We start from the raw sequence: 20,322 nt of genomic DNA, 5'->3' as shown, positions 1-20,322 counted from the left end.
CAAAAACTCTGTCCGCTGCTCTTCGCTCGTCTAGTGCAGATCTATTGCGACGCTTTCCACTCTCTCGGTCACTGTACCCCTATGCGCAAACTTCCCATAAACATGGAAATTGGCGGCTTATCCGTGGCCTTTCAACGAACGATGGTCGGAGCAGGCGCACGCCGCCAGCACACTCGCCAGGCTTCGGGCGACTGGGAACCCTTTCCTTAAGTGCGTCGGAGTATTCTCCACGCCAAATTACATCGAGGTCCACCAGGCGCAGATCAAACCGACGTCGAGAGCGCCGATTTATGCGCTTGCGCTCGTCTACTGCTGTTGAGAGGCAATCGAGTCGTTCTCGTCGTGTCCGGCTGCAGCCAGTCCTGTCCTTGTTTGCGCGACAGAACCTGGGCGAAGCCGCCCGATTTGCCAGATAACATTACTGCCCGGTGTTTCAGCCTCACGGATTGCAGCTGCTCTCCGCAAAGCTCAGCAGACAACGAAGTCTGGTTCTAGAGGGTCCACTACACGCGAGACTACTGTACGTGGCCACCACACTTTACCGGACTGTGGAGCCGATCGAGTATCTGGTCGACATCTCGACGGTGCATCTTAGACGTAACTCTCCTGCAGAAAGGGCCTCCCGCCTCCCAGCTACTACGCAGGATCAAACGTGCCTGGCGGGCCTGAAAGCGATCTTCATGTACCGCGTGCTGGGCAGCGACCGATAGCCACCAGCCGTCAGGGGTATGGCTCGCCAATTTCTAAGCACTTCCATTCGCGGTCCGTCCGAGCTGCAAGTGCGGGAACTCTGCTCATGCATGCTGCTGCGAGGATGCACGCTGCAGACGTGCTCATCGTGCACAAGGCTTGCGAATGATTCGAATCCATCCCAATGCGGTATTCAGCATAAGACCATTCCATACGGCGCTATTGCCACCAGCGGGGGTTCTCTGCTGAGGCCGCTGCACGCTCTCGCTGACCGAGTCGTGGTACCAGAGCTTCGGGTGCTTGACGTGGCTGCAGGAATCCTCACAGCATGTGCAAAGAGAGAGATATCACAACAATGTACATTGTACCGCCCGTCTCTTTGATTGCGGCCCTTGCTGCCGTCGCGCCGCTCGAGGAAGTCGAGCGAGCCGTTATCCAGGAAAAGCGCCCCTGACAGCGCCGTGCACCGTGCCCGGAGACGGACCCTGCGAAGGAGCAGGGATATGCTTCTCATTTCCTCGAACCGAAACTTGTGAAAGCCACCCATGCTAGTCTCCGGGTCGTTCAACCCCCAGCATCCAGTCCGCGCGCTGCGGCAGAGCTCCCCAAAAGCCATCATTCCCCCTTGCTGCTACCCTCCTCTACTGCCCGCAGCAAGGTGACCTCGGAGCCCTCAATTGACGGAGTGCGTAAAAGTACTCACGGTCCGCTCTCTCTTGTCCTCGCGGGTTGCCTATCCGACTCCTCCACGCATAGCCTCATGTTTTTACAGTTATAGCTGTCATAATAATTACTGGATTCTTCCGCCTGCCGCTCCCTACAACCGTACCCGAACGGCCACCTCGATAGGACCGACGTCGACGAACCCGCCAACATGGCCCCTTCTTTAAGTTTGCGACCTCGTACTGGCGCCAGTGAGCGTCCTCCCACCAGAGACAATGCCGACCACAGCCTCATCATCCCAAGCCGGACTTCGTCGCTTCACTCGAGGATAACCCAACCGCTTCCGTCAACTCTCAACGTCAAGCAGGGCGCGAGGAGCCCAAAGACTCTTACTCATGCCTACATGGTGTGCGGTGTTGGACGGGAGCCGTCGCAATGGGTGAAGGCACCTGCACCATCTCAGGGCAAGATTGGGCACATGAAGGGTGCAGTGGGTACCTTCTGGCTTCCTGAGATCTTGGGCAGCAGCCCAAGATTAGAGCAAGACAACGATATCGCGAGATCTCTGCATGCAGCTATGCGAGTATGTTCATACAACAACGCCATTGTTGTCGCTCTACTGACTAGTATTACAGGCATGTTTCCCTCACGACGTCGAGATTTGCACTGGCAGGAGCCAGCCGCATTGCGTACATCACTCTTTTGTTCTGCAACAAGATTCTTCACACACTCTTTACGGCATTGCGCTGCGCGTCTGGTCTCGCGCTGACGAGAAGAGGGCTGAGACCATCCGGGACCTCCGCAAGCGAATCGAGCCCGACTTTTTCGATAACCCAGACGAGACATACTGGATTCCGTACTGCCTTAGTTTCCTCTCCCGATACCCTTTGTACAACTTGCTCGGCGACTACCTACGCGGTATGTGGATTCACTGGAACAAGGCTACGAATCTGTTCCACGCCGAAGAGGTGTCGCGCATCCTCAGCTTCCCCGCCCCTCGTCTGAACGACCTGGTTCGAATCGACATGAAGGACTATGCGCTGTGCTACCAGTTCCCGTCCTCGCCTACTGGGTTCCAAAATTTCGCCATGTGGCCACTCTTCACGTGTCTGTCAATCCCCAACATCGTTGGTGTGATAGAGGCTGCTGTGTCACCAACACGACGAATCATCTTCACCAGTCATTACCCCGCGATGCTCACGATCGCTGCCGAGACTATCCGCTTCTGCGTGAGGGTTTACGAGTGGAGCGGTCTGTACGTACCCGTCGTACATGCGCGTCACGTCAAGGATCTGGTCCAGGAGCCGGGCCCATACATTCTTGGTGTAACCTCAGAATGCCGGTCGCTCTTCACAGCCCCTACAGATGCCCTCGTTGTCGATTTGGACCGCAATTTTGTCCTGACCTCCAGCCCGCCAACTGCCCTTACGGCAGGCCAGAGGACCAAGATGATCCAACGTCTGACGCAGGCTCTTAATGGCGAAGTATCACCGACTGGTGTTCCACAGCATCTGCGATCCGCGTATGGCGGTGGCAAGCTCATTCCCGCGGGTCAAATTATCGTGATGCGTGGCGAGGTTGAGAGCATCCAGGATCCTGACTGGTGGACCCAAGACGCGGTTATGTCTGTTATGGACCACGTGTGCGAGAAATTGGTATGTACCCAGCCGCGCGAGTACACATTTGACCACATGCTAATACCACATCAGGGCCGCAACACTGGAGTGAAGGCCATATTTGGAGGCTCCGTCAAGAAGCCATTGATGACTAAGGTGTCGATGCGCCACTTGAACGAGATTGTCCGCGAGCGCAACCAATACTCGCGTGACGCACAAGAAGCCTGGACTGACTTCATCAACCTCAAGCAACGCTTGGACAGCGAGCTCGGTAAGGTTACTAAGAGAAACAACTTCTTGGTCGAGGAGCTTGAGAGCTGGAAGCAGCAGTTCCTCAAGTTCCAGGCTTTCGCCGAGCAGCTCACCAAGGAAACCCAGGATCTCAAGGTCAAAATTGAGAACCACAAGCGTGAGAACCGCCGCCTCACCAGTCTCATCGATCAACAGAAGGACGATGCCGCAAGGCTTACTGTCCGACTGTCTGGTACTGAGAAGCAGCGTGATGATGCTCTCGAAGCGCTTGTGCTTCAACAAGAGATCGCTGAGGAGCTCGAGCGTGAGAGGAAGAAGAACAAGAAGGAGCTTGCTGCACTGCAACACACTAACGGCGCCATCATGCGCCAAAGAGACGAAACGCAACGTGTTGTGCTTCACCTTCGTGCCCTCATCGAGGGTCAAACCCACCACATGGAGCACATTGTCAAGTCGCTCAACCAGGACGACATGTCAAATTACATGGATGCTGGCTTTGAGGATGTTCCTGAGGAGGACGAGGATGAGTTTGAGGACGCTGAGACACAGACTCAAACCCCGAGCCGCCGTTCTATCAAGGACAAGTCTGAGGTTGGTACTATCCGCGGCGTAGCCGGCGTTGAGAGCCGCCAGGAATCAAGGGCGAGCACTGCACAAGGCAAGCATCTCGACGGTGAGGACGTAACACCTGACATGGAACAGCGCCTATTCAACAACCCTGCACGCAACTCCAAGCGCTTCTCAAACCAGTCAATGGTCGACGTTGCCGACCGTGTCCTTCGCGACAAGACCGACGCGATTGCCTACATCATTCGTAACATCTCAGAACAGTGTGCTGCAGCTGTAGAGGGCCTTCAGCTCGCCCAGCGTGCTGACACTGAAGACGATAGCCACAGTGATCGTCGCAGCAGCGTCGGCCAGATGTCTTCAGCTGGAGGTCGCGCGCAGTCAACCATTGGCAGCGAGTACGGCGATGAGGACAACATGCTTCGCCCCAACCGAGGCTCAAGCATCCCCCCAACTCCCGACCTAAGCCACAGGTCTAGCACCTCCATGTCCATGGCCAGCGCCAGCACAACACCAGACCGTCACAGCTTACAGCACCGATCGCACGACATTCCCGTCGTACCAACACGTATCATCGAAGACGATGACGATGTGGATGGCAACGATGTCCACGCTGACATGATCCCCGTGTCCAAGTACGCGACACCACTCCAGCGACCCAACACTGCTGTACGCCACAACTTGCGATAAGCTGATTGTCGCCGTTGCTTGTTCCGTTCTTCCTCTACTTTGTCTTATCATTAGCGATCGAAACGAGATTAGCATTGATGCCCTTTTCCTTACCATGTTATCTACCCTGGCGTTGAACGGTCAAACCTAGGGACCCTATCTTCTTGTTTTGCACTTCGCTACTCTCCTTGAGAACACTGTTGTCTGAGACGACCCCCTTCTACTTTGGGTCATTCCTTATGTTTCTATGAGAAGAGTTGTCTTTGTTGTCGTCATACCCGAAGAAAGACGGATGGATGGAAGCAACTCCAGTATGTAGGTATAAAGCCTGAAGATAAGTGGTGGAAGAAGAAAAGTTCCTTGGAGGAACCCAAGGTGTTCTTTCTTCCATTGCGCTAGGCTGATGAGCAGATAGCTCTTGTGTATATCTGCTTGTAATTTGTTGTTTTGTTAGGATAATACCACTTTCTCCTTTTGTTCGATATACAAACGATCCATCTACATCATGCCTCTTTACCATCCGTGAACTTTCTATGCTCGACTGCTACCAGCTGGCTGAGATTGGTACCAAGGTGAAGGTGTCCTTCCCCGAGCGAACTACAAAGCAACCCTTCACACCTACACATTAGAAACCTTCAATACCGACACTATACTTGCGCGAGTTGACACACCCATGGTCACCGTACCAATTGCTTGGGTAGAAAACTCCCGCGATTGTCAGCACATAAGCTCGCTTTAATACCGCATACGTCCTGTACCCAAAATGCTTTAACCTTCTCCGCCCTTAGCACCACTATTGTCAAGTTGACTTGCCAACGATCAAGCCAATCAATCTGTGCGCCCCGGACTGAATTGGCTTGATTGATTAGATTGAATCCTATCAATCTGATCAATCAATCTGGCAATTTTGAGCTTGATTGACTGCTATTTTACGATATGCTGGATTGGATTGGCGTGCAATACGAATTGTCACAGCTTGATTGATCAGATTGATCTGGATTGATTGTTGACGAGTCTGCTGTCAACCATGAAAATCACCAACAGCCCGTCTGCTACCCTAGACAAGAACTTCACAACCCTTTCCAAGTCCGAGAGCTTCACCGACTAGATCAAGGTATCGCGAACATATATGACTATGCAGACTACTTGAATGAAGATGCTAGATTAGTCGCAAAACAGAAGGCGCTCACATTGCTCACAAACCAGCAAACCTGGACGCCCAGGTTACCATACGAGAGACTGTTCCAGACAACTGGGCGTTTCTTTTTGCCATCTAAACCGTTCGGCTACAAGACTGGAAAGACTGCGACAAGACTTTCGCTCGGTCCACGTCCTACACCATGCGGCTGTTGAGCACTCGATATGAACAGAACCCAAGAATCGTTTGTCACCAGTGTTCGCCATGAAGTCCTTGTTCAAAAATGTTAAAAGCAAGACACCATCTGAAGATTTATTCCACTGTCCCTGTTAGAGCTTTCAATCTATCAGCCCTTGCTATATACATGATCCCAACGAGATGCGCCAATTTCTTGTCGACTCTGAAGAGCTCTACAGCAACATACCTTACAGAGACCTCGCTTCATCCTAGCGGATTTGAGCGATCAGCGCGTGCATGCCTAGCGATCATTCCACGTTCTCCCCAGAGTAGGTGAACATCGGTCACGGCCATCACACCGCTGTCAACAAGGATAACTTTATAGCAAACCGACTTCTCCTCCTCGAACATACAGGAAAGCTTGTTTTTCGGTGTATACTGTGCTAATAGTTAGTAGCTCGATTGAAAGCTTTTTGTAATGGAGGTTCAATCTGGTCGTTATTCAACAAGGCTTATTCGTAGATGCAGGCATTCTTGCCTTTCCAGAAATTATGTGGGGACGTTTGCACCCAGTTTCAGCAGCAGAGCGAAAAAGACGGTGTTTGCTTTGGTCTGGATTAAAGTTCGCATGCGAATTCGAGAAGCCTAATCAAATTGATCGAAGCTTTGCTCGAGCATTAGCAGTACATTTAACAAATGTGGTTGGATATCTTAAATCAAGTTGACCAAGTCTGCCAATCATGATTGCAATCCTTAAACAAGTGAAACAAGTCAATCATGTTAACCAAATTTATCAATCGTGATTACCGTCTTCAACCCGATTCAAGCAAGCCTACATAGTGTGGTTGTTTATTGACAAGTCTTCACAGGACAATGGCGACAACAAGGACTCGCTGAGGTGACACGCCCACAGAAATACGCCATGTAGTTGTCAATAGTCAAGCCAAAGCCTTTAGCTCGATCGATTTGACTCGATTTGAAGAAAGTCTCTCTCACTGTGCTTGGTTGATATGACGGCGAGATTAAGGGTTAGTAGCAATGAAGCCTGCTTGGTAGACCCATCTGACCTGATTAAAGAAACCCCATGTCGGTCCGTATAACGGAATCTTATTGCGGGTTCGGTGTGATTACTCTGCATTGTGTGAATCCAAGTGACTGAGTCGCCAACTGCATTTAGGCTTCATTTGCTCCAAACATAATATTTTTTTTTGGAATGGGACTAGATAGTGAGGTAGAAGGCATAGGTTTGAGACTAAAAAAAAAAACACGTGCACGGAGTTGTGTGAGTGACCATATGTACCGCTGGGTTAATAGAAGATGGCATTATTATTGATGCTGATACAATGTTGACTGTAGTACCTATACCCGGAAAACAGCGATGGCACAACCTCCCATATAGAACATACGCTGATACACATAGATTTGGAGCGGATTGACAGATTGACCCGTCGTTAACGGGGTGATGCACGAGGATCGTCATTAGATTGGGCGCCAATTCGACAGTATTGCCGCAGATACTTAAAGACAGTCTTCGCATGCATGATCCCGATGTACGAGTGCGAACCATACCGGTTCTCCTGCACTGGTTGACGTACGAAGAGAGTACAACGCACGTATCGATTTGATCCAGCGGACAGCCACGGAGAGTTTCTGACACCGAATCCACAATCTTACTCCAAAGGTAGACAGCGGCTGCGTTCTTGCATGAATCTAGTGGTAGGACTTACATTAGCTGCACGTAACGGTATGACCGTTGAGGTCTGAGTAGTGTATTGAGGGGCAGTCCTGTAATGTCATATACCTGTGCAAGTCGAGCCGAGCTTTCGTCCTATGTTTATGGAGGGCCAATGGCGTCTTCAAAAAAGTCTAACTTTAGAAGATGACGGGCCGGTAGTGTGGCGGATGTTACAGGTTACATGTTTCCGATGTTGACAGTGTCAGAAAGCCGCGTAGCTAGATCTGTTCTGACAGTCAAGTGACGGTTTACCTGCATGAAGCCGGCTGAATAGAGTTTGTAGTTTTACGGTACCCGATAGCCGTTGGCGTGATCCTTGTTCAAAAGACGCTCAACCGGCTGTTCGCATGTTGCCGCGGATCACAGTGGTGACACCATAAGTAAAAGGGCCGGGGGGCGGGGGCGAGGCCTGGGACGGCATTGAGAAGGACCGTAATGTGTTGACCGCCTATCGAATGAAGACGGCAAAGCAACGGGGAAGCGAAGTGGCGAGCGATGAATCTTGACTCGGTCGCAAGCTGCAGTCGAAATAAAGTTCAGCGTGGGGCTACACCATGCAGTAGTCAACATCTCGCGTGTAGCGCACGTGTAAGAGAGAATGTCGAAAGGTACATAGTACTTGATAACAGTTTTATCGTTCTTACCCCGCATTTTGTCGCAACATTGAGATCGAGCGAGTAGATTGTATAGTTACCATACCTTGATCTCTGATACATTATGATGCAATTGCGTTGAGATCTTCGACATTCCCGGTCTGCAGAATCTGAGACGAACTGGGGACCAGGGTTGGTATGCGGCTAGGCTTCGCATCTTGGAGAACTCGTGGCTCGCGTATATAAGCTAGGGGACTTGTAACGATGGTGGGTCCTGATTTTAGTGCGGAAGAACGACAGGCGATGAATTCAGTAGCTCTTTGTGTGCTCGACAGAGACCTGCATCATCGACCAAATATTGCTCGAAGTATCGTTGCAATGATACTGGTGACGATTGCCTCTACCCTCTTCTCTGGTCGTCAACGATGAAAACCTGCAATGACATGCAAGATCGGCGAGGAAACAAGGCATGTCGTGCATATGGTCCCGTAGTCGCGTGTTTAGCACCTATAATAGCCGGCTGTTATTACACTGTGGGTAACGTACCTAGTACGCGAGTGGTTGGGCATCATCCCAAACTTGCTGGTGGCCTACACCATGCTCAGTTACTGCTGTGGGAACGAAGTGCCGGCAGAGCCTGCGGGCATGCCTGAGTTGTTGCTATGGCTTCTGCTCGAAGATATGCCGCTGGACCATACAGATTGACATGTCCGCTCATCTCCGGTCCTACCCTGTTACAATCTTTTTTGGCGAGAGGAATGAAGCGGACCATGCGGAAGCAGATGGTGCGTCGAGATTGAAGAAGACAAGGCTCCGCGCTCAAGGAGGAAGTGACGTGGGAGAGGATGCGAACATGTCTCAGGATTTTCAAGGTTCGAGGATGCGCAGTTGTCACAACCACATTGCTTAGGGCGGGGTCATCTACTGGCTGAGGAAAGCACGCGCGAGGTGCTCAACTCATAACGTGCGTGATATTGGTAAGCTTCGTCTCGAGGTGGTTGCCTATGTGGTTGGCTGTTGGCTGCCTATCACGTGGGGGGTCACAACGTCTTCTGCACCAACTTTGCTTTCAATTCAAGTTTGATTCCTGGCTAACCTGCACACATGCTTGAGGTACAGTGATGCCATGTGTGTAAAGAGACAGATAAAAAGTGGCGATGGAGTCTGGTCGATGTGACTTCCTATCTGGGGAGTAGTGCGCCTGCGCCGATGGACATGAATCACTTAGGCACAGGGCGTTGATGGTGGCCAGATGGCAAGTTCCACCGCGCGTAGAATTGCAACAATCAGGGCGAGGGCCGGAGGGACTACGCTAAACTAACGGACAGTACTCGCGGACTTTTGTCGTTTTCGCAGAAAGGGGCTGCTATAGGGCGAGGAGGCAAAGCCACATGGCGTTGGTAGAGGGCGCTAGAAACAATCACGTTCTCTCGAACAACTGCTGTGGCTTGATGCAGTTGTAGAATAGGAGCAAGGGCAAGGGGCTCGGCACTTTTGCGTATGTGGTGGAGGCGGCCTTGCAGTAGATGCCCCTCTTTGCATGCGGTTTCCACAGCGTTTCTGCAGCTTCGTCACCTGTGCCAAGAGCAGGGACGGGTAGTTCGCTTACGATTGACGGAGCTGAAACGCGCTATCAGTCGTGCTCGAGAGGCTGGCGACGGCGACGCGACGCGAGGCGGCATGATGAGCTGAAATGTTTCCTCAGCAATGAGATGAGGCTGAGGGGATCTACAGCCGCAATGGCTGCGTATGGAGGACAAGGCCGGGAGCGGACTGCCGGTGCATGAATGGCATTGCGCGTGCTATGCTCGGGCTCCTTTGTGGCATGACAAAGCTGCGTCGCCTGGTTCAGGTTAGAGATAGGCCAGGAGGATGGGAAGGAAGGGCCGTCGATCGCTAGTGAGGCAAGACTAGATGGTGAAGGCTAGTGGGGTCCAAGGCAGGGGCGAACGACACGAAAACAAAGTTTACAAGTCATTATTCCTTGGGTAGCGGTCCAATTGCAGGACGGTCTACCATAGTATAACGTTGAAGGGGTCGCTGTCGACGCAGGGGAAGACGCTCACAGCGTGCATCCGTCGCCCGGACAGGAGTGGGACCGGCGAGCAGTTGACTCGAGAGTCAGGCAGTGGACTTGACGCCGAGGTTATCTAGGTACGGTCTTAGCCAGGCACACAGACGCCGATACAGCACAGGTACGGCACACTACTTGGGCCAACCTGCAGCAATTGGCTGGGGTATCCAAAGGCGGCCCCTGGAGACGCTAAGGGGCATCTGGCGCGTTGGTAACCCGCAGTAAGCCCTGCTTGCTTGCTCTCAAAGGGCCTTCACAAGCAAAATAATCCGCGTCTTCATTTTTTATCCTGGGGCTCTTCTTTTTTGTGCCCTTATCCTAATCGCTGCGAACGCAACCCACAGCCTGCTGCCCCGACTTCTAGGCGGCTAATCTGCGCTCGCACCAACCACCTTCACCACCACGGCCAGCATTGCTTCCGCGGATGAAGGCCGCTCCGACAACGCCCAAGTCACTCTTTGCTGGATCCACGTTCCTTCCACCGCAAAAGCATACACAACACCACATCCAACGGTCGGCGCACATACACCACTCGCACACAACGGCGCAGCCGTAAGCCGCACCCATGGCCACCTCACCACCAGGTTCGCCCGCAAACGGCGTTCCGCGGCCCATGAGCGCAATGATCCGACCGAACCGCAGCTCCAGTCGCATGAGCGTGAGCAGTAAACCCGGTGGCAGTAGGGCTTCAGATGAAGACAGCAGGACTGCAGTCAAAGTTGGTAGGTGCATTCTCAGGGTCCGCTGAACATCACCCATTCTAACCACAGTCTAATGCAGCTGTACGAGTGCGACCGCCACTGCAAAACGGCGAACCGGGCTACGAACTCATTCCACAGCGCTTTCGCGGCGCCCTCTGCCACGTCACATCACCCTCAAGTCTCACGATAGATGCTCCTGGCGGCAAGAAGGTCTTCGTGTTTGACCGCGTCTTTGGCGAGGACATTGAGCAGGAGGGTGTCTTTGAATACGTCTCAGACAGCGTCAAGTCCTTTGTTGAGGGCTACAATGTCTCCATCCTCGCATACGGCCAGTCCGGCGCTGGAAAGTCGTATACCATGGGTACTACAGGTCCGCGAGACCAGGCGGACAACGATGTCATGGGTATGTCGGACATTGCCTTGCCAAAAGCAAGACAGTCGTGCTAATTCACACTAGGCATCATTCCTCGCGCAGCGGCGCTGCTATTCGAGAAGCTTGAGGGTAACAGCAATCGAGGCTCATCAGGCATCCGCGCACCAAGCAGCCGTCTGTCGGGCATACACAACATTTCCACCAAGTCGTCGTCATCGTCATCAGCGAATCGCAACTGGCAGCTCAAGGCGACCTACGTCGAGGTAAGATAAGCCCTGATCAAGTGGAAAAACCAAGCAACTGACGAATGCAGATCTACAATGAGCAACTTCGCGACTTGCTGATCCCCGAGCATGTGGCTCCCAATGACAGGCCCCAAGTGAACATTCGCGAGGACCGCGACGGTCGCATTCTCCTAACTGGCCTGACCCAGATTCCTATCAACTCAGTCGATGATATGCTCGGCGCGCTCAACTTCGGCTCCGCAATCCGGCAAACCGATGCGACGGCGGTCAACGCCAAATCTTCCCGTTCACACGCAGTCTTCAGTCTAAACCTAGTCCAGAAGAAGTCGTCACCTGCCGCACCTACCTCGACTCGTGAGAAGCGCCGATCCGTCCCAATCGAGATGATGTCGGGCTCCTCGAGCGAGAGCTGGGTGACAGTCGACAGCAAGTTGCATTTTGTAGATCTGGCAGGAAGTGAGAGGTTGAAGAACACAGGAGCGCAGGGTGAGCGGGCTCGGGAGGGTATATCCATCAATGCAGGGCTTGCGAGCTTGGGCAAAGTCATCTCGCAGCTGTCGGCACGTTCCCATGGGGGCTACGTCTCGTACCGCGACTCTAGGCTCACGCGCCTGCTGCAGGACTCGCTTGGCGGAAACGCCATCACCTACATGATTGCTTGTGTTAACCCAGCCGAGTTCCACTTAAGCGAAACCTTGAACACCGTCCAGTACGCCCAGCGCGCCCGCGCTATCCAAGTCAAGCCCCAAATCCAACAAATCCATGACGACAGTGATAAACAGGCGGCCATCGACCGCTTGCGGGCCGAAGTCCAATTTCTCCGAGACCAGATTCGACTATCTGAGCGCACAGATAGAAAGAAAGCAAACCCTCAAGAGCGTCACGAGCGCCAGGACGAGCGCGAAGCTGAGCTTCAGAACCAGTTGCTTGACGTTCAAGAAAACTACAATGCGCTCAGCGCCCGTCACGCTAAGTTAATCTCCGAGATTACCAAAGCCCGCGACAACGAAGAAACTGAAACGCCTATGCTCAAGGATGCTATTGGTGACTCTGCACTTGAGAGGCTGAAACGATCCAATTCTTTTGCCGAGGCAGTCGAATCCGTAGTGTTGGAATACGAGAAGACGATCCAATCGCTGGAAGCCTCCCTTTCCAACACACGATCATCTCTGTCGAATAACGAGAGCGACCTTCTGGAGAAGGAGACACGCATTGCAATTCTCGAAAGCCAAAACCATCACCTGCAATCGCGCATTCAGAAGGCAATGGAACGGGACGCGAACAACGAAGAGTATGTCCAATCGCTCGAGCGCCAAATCGACAACTCAGCGAATGGCATCGAAAAGAACGACACTATCATTACTGAGCTGCGCGAGAAGCTGCAAAGGGCTCGCGAGAACGAAACAAGCAGCGAGGAATACATATCAACATTAGAAGAGCGTCTGGCCGAGAATGAGCAGGAGACTGAGATCATGACCCGTGAGATCGAGCGACTGAAGCATGTCGTCGAAAGGCAACGCAGCGTGGCCAAATTGGACAATCTCCTCCACGAGCTCGACCATAAGGATCCCGCTGATGACTCCTACGTCAACGGCCACTCCAAGACACCTAGTGATCCCTTCATCGAAAAGCGCCCTAAGCTGGAGAAGCGGGTTACTAGCGAGAGCATGCACCAGTTCGGCACGCCCGTGGATGCCATTCCTGAAGAGAGTGAGCGTCCACTCACAGCCAGCACATCTGCCCAACATGACGGTGCAGACGAGCAAAAGGATCGTTTTGCTGTCAAGGCTGCTTCAGCCGCAGGCGACGAGCCTTCCAGCCCGGCGCAAACTCGCTTTGTCAATGACAAACTCGACACCGTCACTCAAGAGCTGCTTGACCTACGCGTTGAACATGAAGGAACGCTTCAAGACTACGAGAAACTTGCCAGCAAATACCAAGAGGCTTTGCGGACTTTGGCCGCCCTTCAAGACTCTGTAGATGAGGCGCGCCGTAATGGAGTAACGTCAGTGGCTTCTTCTCGACCAAGCTCCTTCTTAGCAGAGGCGGGAACGAATGGTGTCACACCAGAGGATGGCCCACTATCGTCCTCGCGTACATTGTCTGCGGAATTGTCCTTAGCGGAGTCTGGCAACAACAATATTTCAGAAGAGGAGACGGAGGTCGGTCACGATGAGACCAAGGCTCGACGGACATCAGTCGCCTCCACGAACCAAGAGCAGCACATTCCTGACACCGTGCTGATCCAAGAGCTGAAGGCACTGAAGCTACTGCACAACGAGAAGGAGGAACGTATAGAGAAGCTTCAACAAACTTACTCCGACCTTCAAGAAGAGCATCAAGACACACTCGACTACGTCGAAGAGCTCAAGTCGGAGGTTCAGAAAGCCCAGATGCAAGCGAATCGACCATCTTCCCCGTCTGTCCACATGATTCGCAGAAAGTCCAGTCAAGCAGTTCTCGCGAACGACCGTTCTAACCGCGCATTCGCCTCGCTTCGTAACTTGGCCTTGGATACTCTAGAAGAAGACCCTGATGCCATCCAAAACTTTGAGGTCAACCTCAACACTATCATGTCAGAGCTTCATGTCCGGTCTGAGCGAGTGCAGGATCTGGAGATGGAGTTGCAATCTGTACGCAAGGAGATGGAAGGCAAGATGACTTTGATCAGTGGCCTGACAAAAGAACGTTCTAGCTTGAAGGCTGGGTCTCCTCTCGACATCTCCATCGTTGCTTCGATGCAGGATCAGATGAAGCAGAATGAAGAGCACATCAAGGAGTTGAAGGATTCCCACACACAGCGCGAACAAGAACTCAGAGAACAAATTGAGACCCTCAAGGCTTCTGCGAAGGGCATTGATTCATCTGATGATCTAGCATCGCCGCGCCGGACGCCTGAGGCGACGCCGATGGTGAACGGTCACGAAGAACCTCAAGATGAGGCTAGTCGCCACACTCAGCTTACTACGCTCAGTGATGAAGCTGCTCACTGGCAGTCCAAGCACCTCGAGGCCATTGAAGCTACCAAGGCCTCCGAGAAACGACATCTTGAGACAGTTCGCGAACTAGAGTCTGCGAAACAGCGACTCGAAGTTGACCACGCTCTACGCGTGTCTGAGATCGAGCAAACCCGAGGCGCTGAGTCTGAGGCAGCTCTAGAACAGGAGAGAGCCAAGCACTCTGAGCTTATTGCTACCTTACAAGCCGAAGTTGACCAGCACAAATCAACGGCTGTCAACAACGCTGCTCGCCTTGCTGAGCTTGAAGAATCTCATGCAAGCATTATCCAACAGATTGAGGAAGACTCTGAAGCCCGGGCGCTCACCGAGAAGGAACTGGACACTCACCGGTCGCTTGTTTCCAACTTGGAGAGGCAGATCGAAGAGCACAAGGCAGCGATCGACTACCATCAACAAGGCATGGATTCTATCCAGAAGACACACGCAGTCGAGCTTGAAAAGCTTACGCTAGAGCTGACAACTCATCGAGAAACATCTGCCTCGCTCGAAGCGGATCTTTCCCAGGCCAAGTCCGAGATGGCGACGCTGCTTGAGAGTGTTTCGACTGCACTAGGCGAGGAGACAGACATCAGCAATGTGCAGTCTCATATCGAAGCACTGGTTCAGGAACGCAAGTCCATCACTACCAAGCTGGAGGAGGCTTTAGCCGACCGCGAGGTGGCTAGGAAAGACCTCGCGGAAGCCGCCAACGAAGTCAATACACTCAAGGGCAAGATGAAGGAGTTCGAAATCATCAACGCCGAGACATTGAAGGAGCTCGAGAAAGTCAGCGAGAAGGAGCATAAGAGCGCCCGTCTCGTACAAGAACTTGAAGATCAGCTCAACCAGAACTGGGACCAGCATGAGGCTGCCAACAACCGATTGTCGGCTCTACAAACTGAGCGCACTCGCGAGCTTCAAGATGCCATGAACCATGGTGAAGAACTTGAGAAGGAGGTACAGGAGTCGCGCATCAAGATCGCACTCTTGGAGGTAAGTTTGTCTTAGTCTCAACTTCGAACAATGAGCTAACATGATTTAGTCGCAACTGGTTGATGCGAAGCGAAACTCTACTCGTGTCTCTATGGATCCTCGTGAAGACCTTCAACGATCCAACTCGAACAACTCTACTGCGCGCAAGAGCACCGCGCACACCTCTTTGCCGTCACCACCACCTGCCATCCCTCTCCCTCCTCTCCCTCCTGGCAGCCCACCACCACAGGCCAGTGCGCCTTCTCCCCCTACCTCGCGCCATCAGAGCAAAGATATTGCGCATGCTCAGTTGGTCGAAGACCAAGAAGCTCGCATCCGTACCATCGAGAAGCACTTGTTTGCTGAAAAGCAGCTCACAGCTACCCTTGAGGATGCTCTGACTGACCTGGAAGCTTCAAGCACCAAGACCAAGACTGATCTGGATCAGTTTAGAAAGAAGTGTGCTACTCTGGAAGAGGAGTTGAACGTGATGCGCAAAGAGCGCAGCGCAGCACGCCACTCTCTCCAAGCCGTTGAAGAGGAACGCAACGCCCGTCTTCGCGTTGAGGCCGAGCGTGCCCACCTCGAAGCTCGCATGGCAGCTCTCAACAATGCGCAGAAAAAAGGCAAGAAGAAGGGCACCTTAAACTGCTTCTAAGCTTCTCCGCTTATCCACTCACCCACAACTTTAACCTTCATGTATTTGCTTCTTTGCTACCTGCTTATACCGGCGTACTGGAAGGGATCTTTACATACCACGCGCGACATACCCCCGATACACCTGCTCTACCTAGTTTGCCCTCCGAGGCTCGCAGTAGCGTCTTTTCTTCGACATGTCTTTATGCTTTCAACGATTTGCAACGCTCGCATCTCTGGCACACATCTACCGTTGGACGCGCTATGGTCGGTTGGACATAGAGAGGTCCTTGTCCGATACCTCTCTTCTTTCTTGCCTTTTATGTTTGCATGCCCCATACCCCCCTTACTTCACCTTACTTTACTTCACTTCACTTCACTTCACTTCATTCCAACTACTTTCCTAATGTATATTTTCACGGCAGTTGATGGCTCGAAAGGGCATTCAGTTTGAGATGGAACCAGGGCCTTGGATTGTCTTCATGCTCATCGTCGGATGAGAGCTTGCGTGTGCATAGCGAAGAGAGCGAAACGATCAACTTTTTTGCCTTTCTTGTTTTTAATTTGGGTTCTTCTTCTGGGACATTTGCGAAAGCAGATCAATAGGATCTATGAGAGGGTTTTTGATGGATGATCCACTGTGACAAAAAATATCATGCCCTCTTTCTACCTACGACACGCCATTGTCTCGACCTTCCCGTGATGAAACACGAGTCCGATACGCTCATTGCACTACACCTTAGTCATCGTCGACGTAATTACTGGAACCAACGGAAAGCTATAGCAGGCAAGCCCTTGACATACTGCATCACATGACCCTTCATCATCTGCACCTTCATCACACCATCACACCACGAATCACGGAACTTAATCGTCACACTACGTCGATAACGCGTAATCTCGCTTTGCAGGTTTCAAACGCACTATGCGACGAGATCGCGATAATTTGCCTACCTAGGTAAGCAGATTTAGACGACTTACGCTAGGTCAACCGTGCCTCATCAATGGATTCTTCTGTGCCGCTTCCTTCTGTTCCTAACTGTGCCTCCGCCCTTCTTTACTTGCAATATATCCGTGCCGTTGTGTACGGCACAGTCGTGGTGCGGCACACATACGCGAGGGATGCGACGAAGCGTCAGTACAAGATTGTGGTGCGATGTTGTGTGAAGGATTTAGATGAGAAAGTGATATGTCGGGTACTTGCTCCGAATCTCTTTGCGTTGCGTTGTATAGATTAGGAAGGAGGTTGCAGCATATGGATCAGGGCACGGCTTTGAATGTCCGGTCGTTGTTGGTTTCATTGTTCTAGAATGTTGAGAAAATAGAAGAGACGGCTTGAGATTACATTGATATGATATCTGAACTTGTGCGCAGGTCCGAGAGAATTATGTGAAAGGTGGATAATTATATGAAAGATAAAAAATGGCAGAATGTTTACGCTGACGACATAGTTGGTATACGAGCGCTAATTCTGCTTGAGGGACATGCTTGTGTTTTATCACTGCGAGCGAAGAAATGTAGTTCGCGAAGTCTCATACATTCCGATCAACAAGCTCGTAACCAGCGAGTGATTGTCTGCGCGACTTCTTCTGACCTTTAGACCTAGCGTTCACGGTATGCAAAGCCCAAGCACCCTCATCATACCAGTAGCGTACCCCCAGAGAATCGAGTTCGTTCTTTTCCCCTTCACTACGCCACGCTGATTCCGCCGCTTCTCTGAGGTCATTGGACTGAGAGAACGTCAAGATCTCGCTCAGCTTCGCTTGCTGATAACACGGAATCTTGGTTTGCCGATATAGTCGTGCGTTCCATAAGACTAGGAATGCTGCGTTGATGAGTATCAAAACAGGCAGCACAAGCAAGAGTAGTGGCCGATTTGGATCCAGTTTGAGTGTGTGGGCGCTCGAACGCATTGTGACGGGATTGGCATCGGGCGAAGTACTTGCGCGAAGTGCAGTGGCCCCGATTGAAACACTGATGAAATGTCGAATTTTCTCCATTTCCCAACCTTTGTTCAAGCCTTCGTTGGTAGAAGTAAATCGGAGTGGAATCTCGCCCCAAGGAGCATCATACATCGGCATTGTCCCGAAGACGCTAGCCCCGTTCCCAACGGGTGATATAGCAAACCAGAGCGCCAATTCGTTCAAGCTTTTAGAGTTTCTCAGCTGTGCAACGCTTCCTAATTGTGCTCTCGCTGTATCGGGAGCCACTCCGACAGTGAGGATGTCATCCACAAACTCGATAGTTATTTGACACGCTATACTGGTGATTTGTTTGCCGAACCCCTCCGTAGTTGTGGTGTCACCTCCGACGATTGAACCGTTGATCGCAGCGAAAACAACCGTCGCCCGGGTTTTTGTTGGTGATTCAAATACGTAGTCGTCTGCCCGGACAGCAAGTTTGTCCTTGTTTCGAACTTTGACAGCAGTAGAATGTTGATCGCCCTCAGATCGCCCATTTTCGGGATTGTTCATCCTTGTATTGAATGTTAGAATCCCGTTTTTCCACTTCTTGGGTCTCGCTTTCCACCCTGTGCAGCTGATCTCCTGTTGCAATCTTACAGCGTTTGCAGAGAAGTTGCCGCGTTCTGACAAGGTCTTCCGGTCGAGAATCCAACTGCGTTGGTCTCCCATTGGCTCGGTAGACATATTCCACGCCCATGAAGTGTACCAAGCTGCAGCTCGTTCCAGCATGACACCAGGAGGGTTTCTTTGTATGAATATTGGACCGATCATGCCACCCGGGCGTTCGTACAGACTCTCAAAGACGCTGGATTGATTTTGCTGATTAAATACACGTCCCATTAATGGAGCGCCGGCAAGTGGAAGCAATGTGATGTTAATGGTCGCAAACAGAATCAGACCAGAGTTGAGATTGCGTATCGTAAACACAGCAGCCGGGGAAGAAGCAATAGAGCCACCGCTCGCCTTAAGGTATATGTCCATCTGATTCAGTGTGAAGTTTTGTCGATACAGTAGCGGCCACAAAGCTGATTCAGAGAAAGCGTGGGCAGCATAGGCTATTGCTGCCAATCCGATGGAGTAAACTACTGTGCTGATTCCTTGCACGGTCCCGATGTTGTCCGTAATTTCTTGGGTGCGGCGAGGCACTGTGCAATTACTCGCCCATGCCGGGCAGTGAAGGATTTGTTTGCTCAACCACGAAGCGAAAAACACAACTGTAAATATACAGCTAATTCCAGCAAACAGGGCGAATGGAACGAGAGGACTGCGGGCAAGAAAACTCCAAAATCCGTGACGCCGAGCCAATTCCGGTCTTCTGACGAGGTTCTCAGTACTACTCGTGTTGATGGGAGGATGCAAGGTTGGCCAGAAGTTAGTCACCATAACTTCAATAGACGAAAGTCCAAAGTGGTATCGTTTACTGGTTACTGACGACTCTGATGATGTCGGAAACAATCGCTAAGTTCTCTCCCTCAATTCGATGCAAGACTTGAGTTTGTATGTTACCAGAACAAGCCACAAGGCTGAGACCTGGCAGAATCAGAAGGAGGGTTGCCCGAACATCTACTGGAAGCGAGTGCCACTTGCTGCTGCAACTGTTGGGTGATTTTGCCGCATCCGGTCTCTTCAGAAGGCTGAAGTGTCAGCCCGCATAGATATCTATTGATACCGGCATCTTGATTTGCTCCTTCTGTAAGTTCGGGTATAAGGCAACGAATCTTCGTCATCGCCGCGCCAAATGCTCGGCGATGAATTCATGGCGCTACCTTGCGGCCTGTTGAGAATCGAAGATAACGCATATAAGGCACTGCGTGGCTTCTTGTAAGCTGCTAATGGTAGCCGGTGCGGGGTAATGAATGCAGTCAACGAACTCCTGTGACGATCATAGATGATACACCATACAGTACGGATTGCTGGCCGGTGCGATCGTTTAATCGTATAAGTCTCACTAGATCAGTAGAATGGAAAGATGACTAAGTAGAAGAAGCCGATCTTCTGGATAGCAGGCTGATTTTAAAATCATGAATCATTGTCTCCATGCTGTAGATGTTTCTGTGGAGGTGCGCTAAAGCAATGTTGGAGGAAAATAGATGATCTAGGAGGTACCTAGGTAGGGGTTGAATACCTGGGTACCGCAGCAGAGGCTCTCAACTGCCATGAAACAGTCCTGGGAGAGGTTACCGACATTGCTGTAGATGCATATTCATCGAAGGCCTAGGCAAACTAGAACACATGCTAGGTGCGTCGACAACAATTGT

The 20,322-nt window shown here is 51.7% G+C and overlaps 3 protein-coding genes across 3 annotated transcripts; 2 read left to right on the top strand and 1 right to left on the bottom strand.

Moving 5' to 3' along the window:
• Positions 1 to 1,564: 1,564 nt before the first annotated feature.
• J4E82_006601 (uncharacterized protein) lies at positions 1,565 to 4,478 on the top strand (the record flags this gene model as incomplete). The annotated part of the gene is made up of 3 exons (XM_051732857.1): positions 1,565 to 1,936; positions 1,989 to 3,008; positions 3,063 to 4,478. 3 exons carry the CDS (start codon positions 1,565 to 1,567, stop codon positions 4,476 to 4,478), a joined length of 2,808 nt encoding a protein of 935 aa, XP_051587436.1.
• A 6,261-nt stretch (positions 4,479 to 10,739) lies between these two features.
• Positions 10,740 to 16,122, top strand: J4E82_006600 (uncharacterized protein; the record flags this gene model as incomplete). Its single annotated transcript, XM_051732856.1, has 5 exons — positions 10,740 to 10,896; positions 10,955 to 11,278; positions 11,333 to 11,511; positions 11,562 to 15,485; positions 15,535 to 16,122. The coding sequence occupies 5 exons, from the start codon at positions 10,740 to 10,742 to the stop codon at positions 16,120 to 16,122; spliced, it is 5,172 nt and encodes a 1,723-aa protein (XP_051587435.1).
• A 1,510-nt stretch (positions 16,123 to 17,632) lies between these two features.
• On the bottom strand, positions 17,633 to 19,045 carry J4E82_006599 (uncharacterized protein; the record flags this gene model as incomplete). The annotated part of the gene is made up of 1 exon (XM_051732855.1): positions 17,633 to 19,045. One exon carries the CDS (start codon positions 19,043 to 19,045, stop codon positions 17,633 to 17,635), a length of 1,413 nt encoding a protein of 470 aa, XP_051587434.1.
• Positions 19,046 to 20,322: the final 1,277 nt, after the last annotated feature.

This window comes from Alternaria postmessia (assembly GCF_024291825.1).
Source record: "Alternaria postmessia strain BMP 2775 chromosome Unknown scaffold_39, whole genome shotgun sequence".
In the NCBI taxonomy this organism is placed as follows: Eukaryota; Fungi; Ascomycota; class Dothideomycetes; order Pleosporales; family Pleosporaceae; genus Alternaria; species Alternaria postmessia.
Note: the sequence above shows the minus strand (reverse complement) of the source record. Positions and strands in the feature narration are given on the sequence as shown.